Genomic DNA, 19,433 nt, shown 5'->3' on the forward strand with positions numbered 1-19,433 from the left:
TGTGGGGGGGAAGCCTCTGTGGTGGTTCTTGTGGCTTGGATTCTAGGTCTATGGGTGGAGGCATTTGGTTACTGAGGTGGATCTATGGCCTTCTAATGCCTTGTTTTGCTTGTGTTCTCTGTTGTGTTTCTTATCGGAGCTTTGCTGTTTTTTATGTCTTCGGTTCGCTATTTTTGGTCCTTTGATTATTATTTTTGTAGTCATTTGAATCTCAATATTAGGACTGTTTGGATACTGTTAGTTTGGAATCTTGGGGTCAATCATTAATTTAATGCCATTTTTGATATTCAAACACTGCTACTTGTTGAGGTGTCAGACAGTTGTTTGGACACTACTATGCATCTTTTGCATATAAGCTAGCTCTACTCGGTTCTCATTGGATAGTTCCTTTCATTTTACTCTCATTTCTACGGCTCTTCTTTTTTTTTTTTTTTTTTTTTTTTTTTGCTTGGGTCCATGTAGCCGACCTCATTAAGTTGGGATAAGGTTTGAGTTTGTTGCTGTTATTGTTTCTTTTGACTTGCTTTTCTAAAATTGTTGCCCTTAGCTTCACGTAGTGTTGACTTCGTTGTTAAGCTATGTAATATAATCTTTCTTATTATAAGAAAGCAAAAGGATAGAAAGTACCTCTTCTAAAACCTAAGTATTGTTTTTTTGACTGCGGAGATATTAAATACGTGGCAGAATGCATAATTCTCATTTAAATATATGAGGAGATGTTCTTGTTTGTGGATTTTGTGGGGATTACAGCACTTCATGTCTATGCCTACTTGGATGCCACTGTCTTTCCATGGATCATAGGATGCCAAACATGGTTGGTAAGTTGTTTTTTTGTGCAGTACACGAACTTATGTATTTATGTGTTGCCTAGAAAAATAGTCTTGTTTGAGCAACTCTCTATCAACTTTCTGGGATCATGTCAGAAATTCCAATGGAGGTTTACTTTGACTCATTTTGGTAATCGCTCCCATATACTTGATTATGTCTTCAATTTTAGTGTTATTGATATGACACCGGCTGTGTGCATGAAGATTGTTGTAATATTGTGTTCAGATGTAAGGTCCATTTTAATAGGCGGAAATATATTAACTAGTACCTCAAGATGGTGCTTTGTCATATTGAATACTGAAATTCCGATATAAATTCTTGTCAGATATTTGAAAATTGTGTGCTCTTGCTATTTCTGGGTAACTTAGAAGCAGGATATGCCAGTACATTTAGTAATGTGCTTCATTCTCTCTTTCTGAGGCATTTGCCACCTGTATTTCTTGTTCCTTCACATGACTTTTGAAATTTCATTTTATCATTGTGGTCCTATTGCTTTCCTCTGGTTCAGTGTTTCCATTAACTTCAATCTGCGAAAACCTAAGTGGCTTGCAATACTTTGTAGCTAATGAAGAAATGCTTTAATTTTGTTTCTTGTGTCTCTGGTTTATGATGAACATGCAGGCTTCAATACAACTTTACGCCAAGGCAATATAACTCATCATGAGTACATACAGGTTAAATAATGCATACTGAGCTAAAACTTACTTTTTTTATTATTATTTTATTTTATTTTTGTGGTGATGAAGAGGCATCAACATATTTTAATCTTACAGGTCGGGAAAGGACGAGATGTTGGGCTCAATCAAATTGCTTTGTTTGAAGGAAAAGTAGCTGGTGGCAATGGCGAACAAGTCCTTAGCAGGGACATTTACAGACTTGGGCAGCTTTTTGATTTCTTCCGTATGCTGTCATTCTATTTTACCACTGTTGGGTTCTATTTCTGTACTATGGTATGCAACTTACTATTGCTGGAAACTCTAGGTTGTCCGTTTGGTTATTTTTGGTTTTAGATATATATTTTTGTTCTACCCACCCCACCCCCCTCGCCCCAAAAAAAAATCATCTTGGGTAATTCTTTCATTTTTATTTTTGGGCTCAGTTCTGTATTGGACTGTCCAAACCCTCACCCATTTGTCCTCATCTTCTTAGTGCCCATGTGTGGTCTGGTCAATTAGAGGGTGACATGGCACTAAACTAGAAAGTAGGAACAGGGTATGATTCATAATGAGGTTGTCTTCTACTGTACCTAATTAAAGATCAAGAGTAGTTATCATGTTTGAAGATCAAAAGAAATTAAAGAAATCTCACAAAATTATAGACATTTCCCGTGAAAAAAGGAAACCTGCTGCAGTAAAAGAACCAACTTTGACAGCCTCTGAATCCTTAAAGTACACAAAAAGTACAATGAAATAAATATGTAAAGATTCTGCTCCTGTCACAATCTGGCATTCCTTTCAATATCCCAAAACATATTGCATTTACAAAGAGTGACAGAATGAGGACATTCAAATCAGATAATACTTTACTGAAGAATGGAGTTAGAAAATAATAAACAGTGTATTAATTGACCATTAAATTATTCCTCTTGAAGCAATAGTAAATATCTTTAACACGAGTCGAAGCCAAATCACTCTCTTAATTTCCCACAGAGATCAACTTCTACTTGCATTTTTCATTAATGGAACAATGAAAATCCAGTGGCTGACTAGATTGAAGCTCTAATACTAATCCGAGCCCAACCCAGGCCAAATTGGAGGCCCATAGCCTAGCATGTGCAGTTTTAAATGAACAGAATAGGGCTTTTATGATGAATGCTGCATTGACTCTCCTAGTCCGATGAATGCTGCCTTGATTCGTCTGTCAGAGGTTAGGATCTATGCCTTCGTACAGGCTCAGAATATTTTGAGCGTTATATGATGCATCTTGCCAGCTTATAAAGAAGTTGGAAGCCCTGGCTGTTCAGACCACAAACTTCTGTTGTGTTCACATTACAGATGGACCACAGACTCACTAGCCACCAGAGAACACAGACATGCCATATTGTGCTTTTTCCTTTTCACGCAAGAGTACTTCATGTGACAGTTCATGCATACCAAATGCATTATAGAAGAATGATCGCTATATTTTTGTTCCATGTGTGAATAATCTTTTTAATTGTTTTTGCAGCTTACGGTGTTGACTGTTTACGTTTTCCTATATGGGAAAGCATATCTGGTACGTTAGAATTTCATCTCTCCATGTATGAGGAACCCTTTTTTTATTTTTTTGGTATAACTACTAAAATCTCAGCATCTTTAGTTGGCCTTATTAGTAAGGCCTTTCTTTTCTTTCCTTTTGGTGAGTACTTTTTGCCCTTAACAAAACCTCTTTCTTCCTGATTACTAGAAGTTCCTATATTTTATCAATCTGTCAAGCATTTTATTATTTTTGTACATGGAAAACTTCACAGATATCTATGTTTTGACCTATATACCTTGTTATTTCTAGTCTATATGGATATCCTTTACCTTTTGGTTTTTTATGTCGTTGTCATGCTTCTCTTGCTACCAAGAGATTTATGTGGTTTTAAGTTAATGCATGTTTAAGTACAGCAACTAGATGCACCCTTCTCTGCTCCCCTCCAATTATCTGTCACTTTTTATTTTCGGGTGGCAATATGGGAAGGGGGCTTCCGTATCGCTAGTTTTTTTCTGTGTGTCCGAGTCACAGTGCACAAGGCTCCCACCGCTGTGGGGTCTGGGGAGGGTCATAATGTACACAGCCTTTCCCCTGGTTCGTGGAGAGGCATATTCCTGACTCGAACTCGTGATGACTTGATTTCCTGACTCAAACCTGTGACCACTTTGCTCACATGTTATTAAAGCATCATTTTTGGTATTTCTTGGAACTTGGATTTTTTTTCCCCTCTTAACGTCATTTGTAACTGACATCTTTTAGGCACTGTCTGGAATTGGTGAAGAGATCGATGTTAGGGCTAACATAACACAGAATACTGCCCTAAGTGCTGCTCTTAATACACAGTTCCTCTTCCAAATTGGAGTCTTCACCGCTGTGCCAATGATTCTGGGTGTCATCTTGGAACAGGGTTTTCTAAGGGTATATATTTTTCCTAGTACACTAAAACTTGGTTGTATTATATATTTGCTGATATTGCTTGATCATAAAGTTTCCAATTACATTTCTTATGTTACTGCCAGTAACATATGCAGACACACACACATACACAGAAATGTACAAATGAACAGGCATGCGCACACCGGCATACAAGCAATATATATTGTGAAATCCCTTGATCAAATTAATTTGGTACATAAGATCCCAACTGAGAGGGCTCGCTTAACTCTCATATGCAATGTTCGAAATTTCAGTCGAAATGACTGAAAGTTTTCTAAATTTTTCGGTATCGACAAAAGTCAAAACAAAACCAGGTGCAATACCTGGGTCTTACCAAGTTTCGGTCAAAATATCGCATTGTCGGAAAATTTTCAAACTTTTATTTGGGTTTCAAAACGGTACAAACCCTTTGTATAAAATGTATGGTTTCGATCAAAATGGATCAATTTTGACCCAGATCGCTATTTTCAACACCAAAGAAGGAAGCTATGAGATGGGCACCATTTGTGATACAACACGTGGGTAACTTGCTTCGGCAGCAACAATAATTTGCTAGTGGTTTTGATCAAGGTTCGAAATCTCGTTTCGTTTCGGTGTTTCAATGGTTTCAGAACCACCGAAATCTCGACGAGATCTCGGCGAGTTGGGTGACTTTTTTTTTTTTTACTCAGTTGACTGTTTCGTTGGTCAAACGGCCATAATATGACCTGAAACTTGGTGGGGAGCTTGTTTGAAGGTTAATAAACATGCTTAGAACTTAAATTTGCAAAAATATTAAAATGTGGCGGTGTTTTAGAGTTGCACCCTTGTTTGGCAGCAACGTCGAACTGTTCTAGTGATTTTATGAAATATTGCTAGAGCAAGATATAATATGATAGTAAAACAAGTAAATAATGCATCTAAGCCATGATCAAAACGTACCTCAGCATTAATTAACTAATATTTAGAGTACATAATTAACTAATATGTTGATGGAAAGTGTATTTTTTACCTCATGGTGACACACTTGGTCGAATAAAACCTTTGTTCAACAAGTTTTGCAACTGCTCTTTCAACTTTGATAGTGTCATCCTATATAGAGCTTTAGATACAGGTGCTGCCTTAGGAGCTAAGTCAATGATAAAGTCTGTTCCCGATCTGGAGGCACCCCAACTAAGTCTTCGGGAAGTACATCTGGATAATCCTTCACTATTTTCTTTAAAGACTTACTTTTCTTGGTTGTGTCCAGTTGTCCACAACAGCTGCCAAGTATGCTTCACACCCTTGATCCAACAACTTCTTCACCTGAAGTGCAGATATGACCAGTTTCTTTGACTTCTTCACCTTGTTTCCCTTGAGAACAAATTCACCCGCATCTCGAGGTTTGAACACAATGCTCTTCTCATCACATAACATACATGCTTTGTAGGCAGTTACACTATTGATCTCTATGACACCTACATATGTATTGTTCGATACGAGTATATCATATTCATCAATCCTACTTCACTCCCTGGTAAAGACTCAACATGCCTAAGACGACGTCGAAGTCATGCATATCTAACTTATTAGGTGGGCAATCATGTGTCATCCACAGACTTGAACAAGACATGGCTTATACACCTCATCCAGTCCTACTTCACTCCCTGTAGGTGTGCTAACTACTAATTTGTGTGTCAAAATTATGTGGCTTAATACCCCATCTTGGCAATAAATGATGGAGATACAAATGAATGTGATGCACTCGTTTCAAACAATACATATGCAGGTGTCGTAGAGATCAATAATGTACCTATGAAGGATTAAAGTATCGATATCGATTGCCGTATCAATCGGCTAAATTTAAGATACGTATCAGAGGGTATCGTATCGTATCGGAGATACGCTAAGATATGCGAAAGATCAAAGATTAAAAGTATCGGTATTGGTTGTCGTATCGGTCGGCTAAATTTAAGATACGTATCAGAGGGTATCATATCGATATCGGAGATACTTTGAACCATGCCTGTGACAACCCCAAGTGAAGACTCGGCATCCTCTGTGGTTATGGAAAATACTCTCCCGTGGTCTAGCTCCCTGTTGTGCTAGAGCTGGATGAGTGGCTGCTTGAGGTTGTGCTGATGTGAGAGGTCCTACATACGGGTTACCCAATTTCCTCTCTGGGCAGGTTCAGGCAATGTAACCAGTCTGCTGGTAGATAAAATCTTGATGACTTTGATCGTGGATCCTTGACTTCTTGATTACAAAACTTTTGGCTTTTGAGTTTATCACTACTGAAGAATGTCTTACTTTAGAAAGCATTGGTGTTTATAAAGGATCAAACTAACAACTCAGGACATTAGAGTAAACATGGTCCTAATGCATGTAAGCTAATTGCATCAGCCACTGACCTGGTAGATGCCAATTTATGAGAATTGCATAGCCCAGCTCTTAGATGCTGTTTGTGCATTAAATAAGTGGAAATAATTTCTTAATCAGGCAAGCATTGGATAGTAATTTACTTTATATCATTTTCTATCTTTTAATGCCTGGCTAATTATTTTCTTTGTTGATCCCTTTGCAATGACATGGTTGAGCCTTCGATGATTTTGAACCACATTAATTGTGCGTTACTTGGAGTTCTTTTAGCATCATTCATTGAGATTAATTGCTTTGGGAAGTCCAATTTTGCATTGGTAGCATTTTACTTTCTTCATGACTCCTCTGTGTCTCCAGATCTTGTTATATGACTGTTTGTTGGAATATATTGCTATGACCTCTTCGATCAAGAAGTTTTACTAATGTTATATTACCCTGTAAACTTTTACTATGCCAGCTAATTTTTCATCTCATTGGTACTGCAGGCTGTTGTTGGCTTTATTACAATGCAGCTTCAACTTTGTTCCGTCTTTTTCACTTTTTCTCTTGGCACAAGAACTCATTATTTTGGTCGAACTATTCTCCATGGTGGTGCAAGGGCAAGTTTTCCTACCCATTCCTAGATTATTGTAATTATAAAGGAAGAAAACTGACATTTAACTCTTTTTCTTTTTTATTTCTCAACAGTACCAAGCAACAGGTAGAGGGTTTGTGGTCCGCCATATAAAATTTTCAGAGAATTACAGGCTTTACTCTCGTAGCCATTTTGTTAAAGGGTTTGTAGCCTCTTCTCACCCCAATCCATTAGTGCATGTACTAGAGCTACAGCTACTTTTGTTTCGTATTTTCCATGGATTCAAGTGGAGGTGATAGAGTACTTTTTATAATATTTATTATTCTAATTTTTGTAGATTAGAGGTTGTGCTTTTGTTGGTTGTATACCTTGGATATGGATATAACAAAGGCCTGGCGTACATCCTTCTCACTATCAGCAGTTGGTTCATGGCATTTTCTTGGCTTTTTGCTCCCTATCTGTTCAATCCATCTGGTTTTGAGTGGCAAAAGTAAGTTTTTTTTTTTTTTTTTTTTTGGGGGGGGGGTGGGGTGGGGGAGGGCTGGGGGGGTTGAATTCATTCGCTTGCGTTGGAATGCAAGTGGGGGTTAACGAGTGCCCATGCTGTTCAGGACAGTGGAGGATTTCAAAGACTGGACAAACTGGCTATTCTATAGAGGTGGTATTGGAGTCAAGGGAGAGGAAAGCTGGGAAGCTTGGTGGGATGAGGAACTGGTATGCTGTATTCCGCTTTTTTTTCCTTTCCCCTGTATACTTTTACTGATAAGGGACTTTTATGTAGTTCAATATTCTATGTGTTACCAAACAATGTTGTATATTTGTGTTGCAAAGTGTAGTATGACCCAGGAAGAAGAAAGATAATCTGTCAAATGTGAGAACATCGAAATGTTATCCTTCTGAGTAGATAAAGAAGGCCCCCTAGGAACCTTGGGGCTCCATTCTTATGGAACATTTGGTGTAAAGCACAATAAGCATTCACTTCTTGTTTGCTCCTCCCTTCCCCTTCAGAGAGAGAGGGGGGGAGTAAATTGTTTCATCTTCTTCTACTGTTAAGTTACTAAAGTAGAAAAAAGTCTTCCCATTTATTTAACTATTGTTAGATATCTCATTATTACATTGACATAGAAGCTAGAGTTGTAGGGTGTATGGTGCAATTGTACTACCAACCAATCTGAAATATAGCTATAATCTATGTAATGCCATACACCTTATGTTAAAATAAATCCATCCTCTGTAACAGTTGAAAGCTTGTTTTCCATGGAAGCCTGCTGCCCTGATCACACCACTAAGGTTTTTTTTAACAGTCTGTGATCTTTATGATAGTCATACACTTCACAAACTGAAACCCCCATGAAAGCCTTTACTACAGTCCTTGAAGGAAATATATGAATACTTTAGTAGATTACTTTAGATTTCTTTACATTAACAATATAAGATATTCAGCCCTTCAAATGCTTTTCGTTAAATTTTGGTTTTAACAATCAAGATGAAATCCTTTTTTTCGAGTAGCAGCTCATGACCAAGTTAATATTGTTTATTTGTGATATTTTGGCACTTTTTAGTGTTTCTACAAGTATTCAATTTTAATGGTACTTGATATGATGTGCAGTCACATATCCGGACGCTGGAGGGGAGGATAATGGAGATTATATTGAGCTTGAGATTTTTCATTTTTCAGTATGGCATTGTTTACAAGCTGCATGCATCGGGATCAGATACCTCCTTGACGGTAGAAACACCATCCTTTCATGGTCTTTCAAAGTGTATAACGTTCTTCAAATTACTTTTCTCATTGGGTCTCTGGTCAAGACTGTATTATGATAGAGTGATCAATGATCAATTCTACCCCATTCATACATATATTAATCATTGGAATTAAACTGTATGCCCTTGCAATTCTTGGATTTTTTTTTTTTTTTTTCTGTGCTATTGTGCCTTAAAAATGAAAAACCAAACAGTGCAATGTGTTTTCAAGTAGAGCTCAAAAACAAACTTCTTTATTATATAATTTGGGGGACCTATTTTGACCTGTATGCTGTATCTTGCATGTTTCTTCCAAATAATTACCTTTGTCAAGCACATGTTGGATTGTGATTCCATGCAAACACTGATGCGACTTTAACTTTTCTTTTTTCTTGTACCATGTCATAAATTAGCATTTTGCATACAATATGAGTTCTATCAATTCTCATAAAAAGGTTACGTTATTACTATTTTTAGATTAAAGTTCTTTGATATCCCACGTAAATACCCCTCAGTTACGGAATAATTATTTTGCTTATAGATTACATAAATACCTTGTGATCAAATGGGAAAATTGGATCATTGTAGGCACCTGTGTGGCTTCTAAGTTTTGGTTGCTAGATCTATATAAGCCTTTGACAGGTTTCTTACATGATTCAGTGGAATTCAAGAGTTAATTGAGTGGCCTTTTTTTGTAAATACTTCTGTAATTGATGTCCCTCTTCTTTGTGGCCCACTGGGCCGGCATGTAGACTCACAGAACCTCATTGAAAGTTTGAAACATAGACTAATTGCGCAACCTATAAAAAAAACCCATCGGACATAGTTTATAAATAGCAGTTGTGACTTGTGAGGCATTAATTGGTTGTATCAAGTTACACTATTAGAGACTAAGAATTACTGCAGTATACATAAATAATGTAGCCGTCAAATAAAGTTTATAGGTGGAAGATGATGTTTTACCAGCCTTCACATCATTCACTGCAATCATTGTATCGCATGTCATAGTGGTTTCTGCCCACCTAGCTCCCTTGACATCTCACCTCTATCCTGATCTAGCAAGGAGTATATTTATTATTATCATATTCTGTACTCAAAATTAAGAACGAAAAAGGCGCCTACACACCCATTGTGGGAACCTATTCCCAAGCACACACTAGTTTACTGCCCTATGGCCTAGCTGATTGGGCATTCTGGCTGTTGGATAGATGTGAAACCACTTGGACAGGCGGCCTCAACCTAATGAATCACCATGTAATGGTTTTTCCCCTTATTTTTTGAATGGTCCTGCTGTTCTGACAGTTCTCCAAAGAATTGACTTTTTTGAACTATTCCAAAACTGCTGTTATGGCATGAGGAGAAATCAGACACAAAACTTTTGACATTTGGAGAAATCAAATTGGGTCTCACATGACTAGGTCATGTTATGGAAAATATCTCCACTAAATTTTCTTACTCTTTTGACCAAAGCTGCATGTGGCCATTATTCCTTGTGATAGACATATGGGATAAAGTTCTTATGATGGGTGTAGAAAGTGGGAACTCTTTGCCCTTCTAATTTTGCTGAAATAGTGTAACATGAAATAGAACTCTGCAGGCAGCCAGACTTAACAAAAAAAATTCTGTACTTGCAGGTTTATGGCATATCATGGGCTGTGCTGGCTGTGGTGATAATTCTTTTTAAGGTGTGTACAGAACTGTGAAACCAATAAAAAAATTCCATACCCTAGCAAAGATGTTTGTTCTGGATTTTAGTGACATTCGTGCTTTGTGCTGTGGGCATCAGGTGTTTACCTTCAGCCAAAAGATATCGGTCAATTTCCAGCTTCTTTTACGCTTTATCCAGAGCCTCTCCTTCATGCTAGCACTTGCCGGGTTGGCAGCTGCAGTTATATTTACAAAGCTGTCTTTTCCAGATATATTTGCGTCCATCCTAGCATTTGTACCCACTGGGTGGGGAATCCTTTCTGTGAGTTCTCCAGGCCTTTTTTTTGTGTGTGTGTGTGTGTGTGTGGTTCCCTTGTTGCTTTTCCTCTACATCTCTTATACAGGTAGCTATTTCTAAGATGAATGATTTCTCCCATGTTATAAGAAAAATAAAATAGGACATCTTTTGAAGTGCATATGGCCTTGTCAATTGATATCTTATGCAAGACAATCAAAGTGATAAATAATATTTTAATAAGTGGAACCTATTAAATGGGTTTGAGTGGGGTATCAGGAATGGATGTGTCTATGTATCAGATCTATCGGATTCCTAGTTCCTAGGCTAATTTGATCAATATGCATCAATAATGATACATAGACGCAGTATAGATTAAGATTTCCAGGAACCTATACTTCTAAGATTATTGCATCCCCTTCTGATTCCCAATAAATAAAACCCTTGGCCACAATAGAATGCATTAGTGAGCTTCCTACATGAAATGAAGAACTCCAAGTACAAAAAAAGGGGGCATCGCTTGATTGGCGGGCCATCACTTTCCAGCTCATAGATGGAATTGCATTTCCAAATATTGGGCATGTGTTCATAGAGGAAATATAAACAAAAAATATAGTTGTATCTGTGAAACCTAAGAAGCCCATTGCAATATCCATGCTGTGTGTGCCACAGGAGTTCTTTAGGTTAATAAAGGTACAGGTATCATTCGGTGGGAGACTTAAGTATAAGCTTTATTCAATGATTCCTTTTATATCCTTTAATTTTGTTCTCTCTCTTTGATAACAGTGGAAGAATTTGAACTCCTTTTCTTGAAACCTGTTTGCACTCTATGACACAAAATGCGTTTAAGAGAAATCCCAAAGATTCAATTAGACAATGGATCCTCTAAGTCATAATACATCAGATCCTTCAATTTGGTTTGAATGATTGTAATGTCTACTGCAAATTGCTTTCCATCTTGTGGATGATTTTCTTTCATTTATGGACTAGTCTGGGCAGCCCATAATGTAGTCCTGAGAAAATTTTGGCTTTGTCAAGGCAACAAGGCGAACCAAGGTGGTGGAGGGGTGACAAGGCGCCCGCCTAGGCGCTGCCAAGATGCCTAATTGTTATTTTTTATTTCCCTTATTTTCTAACATTATTTAGTATGCTATAGAAACTGTATATCATCAAAAATAAACATTAAGCCACATCAACTCATAAAAAACAATCATTAATCCACATCAAGAAAAAAAAATCATCGATAAGTCATGTCAAGTCATCAAAAATCAGCATTTAAAGTATTGTTCTTGCTCTCTAATTAGTTTGACTAGTCAAATGATTTTATATTTACACCTTTTTTTTAATTAGGTAAAACACAAAACAAGCCTTCCAACAAATTTAAGATTACTTAAATCTGAGTTATATTGACAAAGTTACGTTCTGCTCAAACTTCTTTTAAGGTGTGTAAATGCTATTAAAAAATAGCTTGGATGAAAATAAAGCTATGGACTTCAAGACAAAAGATTATGCACTGCACTTTTGGTTCTTAGCAATCTTTTACCATGATAAAATTTATGGAATTTTATATTTGAAAAAACCCCAACATTTGAAAGTTGAAAATTTGCCCCTACAACTAAAAATCCAGTGTTTGTTCTTGAACTAGGGGGTTGACTTTTTATCCTTTTGAAATTTGATTTTTGGAATATTTTTATTAGATTCAAATGGGAGGTGTTTGTTTATTTGTGAATAATAGCTTAATTATTGTTTCATTACTTGAGATATTATTTGGCATAAATAAGTGCCAAACCTAGTTCAATGCCATTTCAAGGCACATTGCACTAAGGCAACAGTCACCTAGACCCCAAGAAAACTGCCTGGACGCCTAGGCAACTCCTTGACAACTATGGTTGCATATGAGAGTAGGTAGGGATGCAAATCGGGAGCACTAATTGGAATCTTAGGCCTAGCCTTGCGTCTCAAATGTTAAGCCAAGGCCCATCCCGATTGGCCTGAGGACAGACCAAGTTATGCCAACCTTAGAGCCTGTCCAAACTCGGCTCATTCTAGATCGACCGATACTCTAGGTCTTTGATATCAAATACCATGTGACTTTATAAGTCATTGGTTTAGACCAGGATCGACCAAAATCACATTTCGACCGAAATTTTCGAGTGGACCTGTGGGTTGAACCAACCTTTATGAAACCTTCTTAAATGGGAAACCAAGCCTTCTGATTTCAAAATTTCGACCCGCTCCCCATATTTCTTCTCTGTGAAGTGGGAAACTTGGGAAAACACTCGAGATTTTGCCTTTGTGCAATCCAATCTTCATTATAAGCTTGGATCTTGCACATTCATAGCAAATCTACCTACGAAAGGGAACTTGGACCAAAAAGGTTAATCTCATCTTCACCAAAAATCATTTTTTTATGGAATATACTTGGACACTACTTGGAGTTGACTATTGGGTTTTAACTTTTGAGTGTTGAGACTTGAGACTTGAGACTTGAGAGATAACACACAATTATGTAATGTTATTATTTATTTTGGATCCTTTACTTTAAATTTTGTTTGTTTTAAACTTTTAATCATGTATTTTACACTTTTAGTCAGTTACTTATACATGTACTTATGTAGTATAGTTTCAGTCAACGACTCAACGTAGATTAGCAAACTTTGGTCAACACCACAAGTATTACTTTAGGTGTTTTTTCCATGAAACTAATTATGTGAACGGGTTAGAAATGTTCAAAATAGGACGTAAAAAAAAAATCAGGCAAAAAAAAAAAACACATTTTGGTGGTCGAAACCAAAGTTTCCACTAAACTGGGAAAACTTCCTTGGTTTTCTCGAAGACCGAAATTTCGGTCTCCCCAAGGATCGAAACCCTATATTTTGAACCTTGGCCCAAGTATAATGCAAAAGCAATCTCAAACTAGTAAGGCCAGCTAGAGACCAACCACAACAAGATCGCAATATGAGAAAACATAATTCAATTATAGATTTTTTTTTCCCCTTCCAACCCTTTTTATCCTTTTTATTTGTTGAAATTTGAAGAAGTAATAAAGGATATTGACCATGGATTCACCACCAAAGGCTTACAGGAATGGAATCACCCCCAAGCCTAACCTGCTGAGTCACCACAGTATGGTCTTATTGGAATCACCACACTCCTAAGGGACAGCATCACCATTGCACCAAAAAAACTGAAGCCAAAACTTACTTTCCATCATGTCTGGGTTGCTAACAGCCTTACATATATGTGGACTTGTCTTAAACTCAATTACAAACATAAAAGAAAAAGTAGAAAGTAAACTCCATTAGATAGGAGAAAGTATCCTAAGGAAATAAGCTCTACGCAGGAAAGGATTTTCGAAGATTAATCTGATCCTAATTACATAAATAAATAAGGAATAAAAAAAATTTTAAAGTGACCTCTTCCACGTCTTGCCTTGCTGGCCAGGTTCCTAGTTTTCGGAAATAGAAACTGCTGATCCTAAATCTAACTCCCAATGGAGCCCACTAGATAGTATCTTCAAGGAAAAGTATCTCCACGTGCCATTTCTCATACACTGATCTAACTCCTAAAGAAACAAAATCAAGAACAGATAACTGGTTAAGAGGTGAAAATGAGGGGTAATTCGGCCATTTCAAAACAGAAGGGGATAAGGATAGGTAAGAGTTAACTCTTTTTTTTTTTGGGGGGGGGGGGGGAATCAGAGGTGGGACTTCTGACGGGAGTTTCAGTAAATAGGGAATAAGTTTAGGGTAGTGATTGAAATTTTCCCTTTTTTATTTAATTGGGCACCACTAGAAGACCTTCATGCAAAGACTGTTTGTGGACTGGAGTTGGTTTCCTATAACATAGGAAACTTGAAATACCAGCTCTATTGGAGAGAATAAATAGGTACTGCAAGACCAGCTTGGGCCCACACATGCTGAAATCCTCATACATGAACATTGAATTTGGGTAAAAAACTGGTAAAGTATTGAACCAGACCAGATCAGACCACATAAAATCTTCTCTTTCTCCCTACGATATGCATCAGAACAACTAGCACAAACTGCATAAATAGCTACTTAAGTGAGAAAAGCACTTGGGGGATTCAAAACTGCTTCCGCACTTACAGTTCACAAATCCGTCACAGTACTCCAGAATTTCATGTAAAAGTTTGGATTATGTAAGTTGGCCCGAGGCCTCAGCCTTCCTGGCACGCTAGCCCAGCCCAAGCCTGAAAGTTTCAGGCAGTCCTCAAGTAGGGTCGGGCTTTTCATTCCCAGCTTGCACGGTTGCACCCCTTAAAGCTGTCGAAGACTGAATTTGAAGTTTTATATACCTGTATATAATTGGCCCAATGCCTTAGCTCTAAGCAAGCCCGATCTGACCTTGGGCTGGATTTTCCAGCTATAGCCCGGCTCAAATTTTTTAGGTGGACCTCAAGCAGGCTCTCAGGATTTTTGGGCCATCTTGCGCCCAACTAAAGTTAGGATTGCATGGAGCCCACCCAAACAGTTCGAGTGATAAACATTCTTATGATTGGAGCTGTTGGGCTTTCAGGAAATTAGGGTAGTTGTCAGAAAAACTCAGGCAATCAAGACCATTTGTGGATCTTGGACTGATTAGTATTCTGTGTAGACCAAAATTGGTGGGTCTCCTCCTCGTATATGTTACTAATGATCCTAACCTTCTTCTTGATGGTTTCCTAGGATGTTTCCAAAACTTAGCTTCTAATGTGGAGCAGTGCTTACTCCATAGAATCAGATCATAGTGCTAATTCTTTTCCATACAAATTAAAAGAAAAAAAAAATGTTGAGATGGTTTATAAAATGGTTAGAGCCTATGATTTACAGCATTTTTTTAAATGTTGCAAGACTTCTCTTTTCTTGACGACCAAGAGAATGCTATTATTGCAAGAAACTGCTTTTGTGAGGCTTAGCTGCATAAACATCATAAATCTGTTTGATAGCTTCAGAAAATCAGTGACCTGATTTGAGCCATTGTCACTAGCTGATGTGGTCAAACCTACAGTTGCATGGATGGGCTTGCTCTTAATTAGGTCAACTGTAAAATGTTGTGAGCCCTCTTAACCGTGTGGCCGATTATGCACTATTCTTTAGACATTTTTGGAAGTAATGGAAAAGTAACGATCTCATTAAACAAGGGGAAAGGGTACATCTGTACATATACGTAGTTTACAAACAACAAAAACCTAGAGACCAGGCTCAGAAATGACTAGAGGCTGGCATCGTGTAATGTCCCCAAAGTGTCCATATGTTGTCCACTCGGTGCAATTCATGGTGTGCCAACAATTTTCACTCTCTGAGTTATTGAATCCTACAATTCAGCATTTCAAACAGAGTTGACTCAGCAGAAGTCAAGCTTCCAGGTTTCAGGGTTTAACCCTGGCCAAAACCGAGACCTCGGTTTCTTTTTAACTGTCCAATCCACGAGTTGCGTATCACCGAAGAATGAGTAGAACAATGCAACAAGATGAAAATAAATCAATTGATTTGGCCAAAAACTTTGCAAATCCCCCTTGGCAGTGTCAAAACTTGTGAAATATGAGCTCAGTCGAAGCATGTCGAAATATATAGAAAGCACGTGATTTATATTGACCAGTTTGCCATGTTTTAGTTGAAACTTGGACCAAACCAGTTTCAACACATGGTTTCGTTTTGGACCATGTCAAAACCGATTTGTCTCGTTCAAAACTTGGAACTCAGTCAAACTTTGTGTTCTTTTTCTCCCTTTTTGTTTCTAGGAGGCCATCTATAGCCCTTTAACACTAATCTCAACAGACATTCTAATACATTTGCATGTATTTAGTCTACTCCATGATCTATGCCTTTATGAATCTTCAAGCATGATGATATTGTCGGGATTCCATGCAAAAGCAATGATCTCACATCTAGACTTTCTTTTCCTTATTTCCCAAATGGTCCAAATGCAATCCAACCTACTGCCAAAAGAACTTACCCCTCTTTCCGAGAGATCAATTCCTGAAGTCTCATACATGTTGGATTTACGGCTCTGTTCTGCTGGTGGGAATGTCTATTGGGTTTAAATTTTGATATGTAATTGGGCAGATTGGGGCCCACCTGTGCACCAAATTTGGGTTCCTTGTGAGATGCCATGTGGCCAATATGACTTGCCCATCGTGGTAGCCTTGGGTGGACTGCAGTTTTAGCCAATTCTTGCTGTTTGCACTTGTTAGTGACTGTATTTTCTTTTCTCAACTGTTGTGCAAATTAAACAACTAGTATATCTTTGTTTCTCACTTGTAATGTGAAATGGTTCATAAATTTCAGATTGCTGTTGCTTGTAAGCCTTTGATGAAGCAGCTGGGACTGTGGAAATCAATCCGTTCAATTGCACGACTTTATGATGCGGGAATGGGGATGCTCATTTTCATCCCCATTGCTCTCTTCTCATGGTTGCCCTTCGTGTCAACATTCCAGACTCGACTCATGTTTAATCAAGCATTCAGCCGAGGGTTGGAGATCTCACTTATCCTTGCTGGTGACAACCCCAATTCAGGGCTGTAGTTATAGGTTCAAATCTTATAGCATCATTGTATGTATTTATAACCTTAACTGTTGTCACTTCTTGTCATAGCTCTTCTGTTTTTTCCTGTTTAATTTCCATGTGTGGATGCTCTGTTCAGCATTTTGTCGATTAACATTGTAACAATTTGGATCGCTGACACATTGTAGCCGGGGGTGGGAGGGGAGATAAAAACCAAAGGATTGGATTAATATAAATATTCTTGTATTGTATAAAATCAGCTGTTAGTTTTCACTATCATTATCTTTGTTGCCTTGCTCATTAACTATAAGACTATTGTTAATATGTAGTAAATTATAACAAAGGGCGTACCCAGTGCACGAGGCTCCTGCCACTGCAGGGTCTGTTCATGAGGGTCATGATATGAATTTTTTTCACAGAGATAAAATGGTTGAAGATGAAACTTCAACAGATTCTCGTGTCATAATTGGAGGAACTACAAGCTGAAGCTGTGTTTGATTTAAAGGGACGTTCAGGATGCTTAATGACGCCCCAGGTCTCCTACTGTTTCTGGGTACCAGGGAAATATGCCTGGCGGCTTCAGGACTGACTATGATAAAATTGTTATACTAACACTGCCGAATAATGGTTGCGGATTTCTTCAGCCTCTTTGCATAGCCGATGAATGCTCTTTGATATTCTATTTTTTTCTTTCTTTTAATCAATGAAATATACCACTTGTAGCAGGACAAGTATTTTGACTTTAAAATCTCTAGAAAGTTACAGATTTGTGGAAATCTTTGCGTCTGCCTCATTCTAATTTCCAGGGTTCAGGTTGATCCCAACTGGTTCCGATCTTCAATAACAATTAATGGAGTCCAGTTCCATGTCTTATTTCAGCCGTTTTAGCCCCCCAAAGATTTGAAGGGACCTGAAACATCCATATGCACCTGAGGTCCTGAAGAAAGAGGTGGTCAACATTTCAAGACCCTGCATGGTCATAAGCTTGGAAACTGGCTCACTGGCTAAGGCAAAATCATTTGTGCGGTTGGACTGCATTACCAAGTATCTAACTAGTTGATATTTCCATCAAATAGTCATCTCTTTATCGAAACTGAAACGGGGGAGAAAGAGAAACAAATTGATCGTGGTAGGGTCTGTGTTTAGAATTCAGATCCCTTGATTGTGTCACAGTTCAATCATCTATACGTTCCATTAACATGAACAAGAATCCAAGCTGCGCTGATATAAACAAACACACGATTAGAATATCCAAATCCAGTCACAGTTTATGTGAATCCGACCTATGCTTATTATTTGCCTTAATACGGACATGAATGCTGCTTGGTCGGAGACGAATGAGAATGACAGAACAAAGAGACCTGAGTGTTAACAAACATTACAGTGGGTTACTACGTAAGTCAATAGACTTAGTGTAACCTCGAATGGTTACCTGTGTGCTGTGGCCTGTGGGTGATGTTATAAGGTTGACTTGGACAAACCAGGAGAGAAGTAGACAGGCCTTCTTGTGGTACCAATACTTTGCCGACAAATACATAATGTTGTTATGACTGAAGTATTAGTACCATTCCTCCCCTCCCCCACCCCACCTGCAAGATATTATCCCATTGTTGTGTAGTGATTCGACGTCTTGTTTATGCGAATAATACTAGAACGGAACATATGGACGACGGGGGGCCCTCTCATGACTCATCACCTCAGTTTCTTCCCCGTTATGGTTCTTCAGCTATTGCAGAATGGACCTTCTTGTTTCTTGCAAGGCATGATCACGAATCCACTTTCCGAAGCTCAGAAAGTTAACGTAACTGCCTTTGATTAATTCGACTATAATTTCCGTTAATAAATATTTCAAACCCCTACGACTGGATGAATTTAAACTTTGATACTGTAGCATAGTCCCATGAAGCCGTAAACTCATTTTCGCAACCATGACATTACACTAGAGAATCAAGAACCCAATATGTCAAATGAAAGTCCAGAGAATAAATAGCAAAGAAGAAGCTGGTCAATCATTGCCAGTCACAGTGCCAGAGCAATGAAAAGGTCAAGTGTAGGGGGACAAGTTGCCTATAGAGTACGTCGCTTACCACTTGTGCGTTGTAGTTCCAACTAGTAGTCCCAGTTTGCAAAGTCTTGCCTCTCCTTGATTAATGAGTGATGAGGCCAGAAACCGAGTCAAGATCAGGTGGTGGGTCAAGGAGACATGGTAACGAGAGAAACATTGATCGTCTTTATATTACTATTGCTTGTACATGCTTCGTCTTTCAATTGACTCTCTCAATGGGTTGTTTTCTAATGCTATTACAAAGTTGTGTGAGACAATGATTCAACACCACTCAGAAATCTACAAATCCTCGCTACCTTCCCCACATGCTTGGATTGTAAAAA

General features: G+C 38.1%; 1 protein-coding gene across 2 annotated transcripts in view; it reads left to right on the forward strand.

Annotated features, from left to right (window-relative positions):
* The window catches only part of LOC122088890 (callose synthase 9), a 99,400-nt gene extending 82,076 nt beyond the window's left edge, over positions 1-17,324 (forward strand). For both annotated transcript variants that reach the window (XM_042658249.1, XM_042658250.1), the window contains 12 exons: positions 1,450-1,502; positions 1,602-1,778; positions 2,995-3,042; positions 3,766-3,924; positions 6,765-6,878; positions 6,967-7,055; positions 7,191-7,343; positions 7,465-7,567; positions 8,463-8,582; positions 10,231-10,281; positions 10,383-10,565; positions 16,829-17,324. In XM_042658249.1, the coding sequence (XP_042514183.1) occupies positions 1,450-1,502; positions 1,602-1,778; positions 2,995-3,042; positions 3,766-3,924; positions 6,765-6,878; positions 6,967-7,055; positions 7,191-7,343; positions 7,465-7,567; positions 8,463-8,582; positions 10,231-10,281; positions 10,383-10,565; positions 16,829-17,065 (1,487 nt within the window). In that variant the 3' untranslated portion in view covers positions 17,066-17,324. The remainder of the gene's footprint in view (positions 1-1,449; positions 1,503-1,601; positions 1,779-2,994; positions 3,043-3,765; positions 3,925-6,764; positions 6,879-6,966; positions 7,056-7,190; positions 7,344-7,464; positions 7,568-8,462; positions 8,583-10,230; positions 10,282-10,382; positions 10,566-16,828) is intronic.
* The last annotated feature ends 2,109 nt before the right edge of the window (positions 17,325-19,433 follow it).

This window comes from Macadamia integrifolia, chromosome 9, assembly GCF_013358625.1.
Source record: "Macadamia integrifolia cultivar HAES 741 chromosome 9, SCU_Mint_v3, whole genome shotgun sequence".
In the NCBI taxonomy this organism is placed as follows: domain Eukaryota; kingdom Viridiplantae; phylum Streptophyta; class Magnoliopsida; order Proteales; family Proteaceae; genus Macadamia; species Macadamia integrifolia.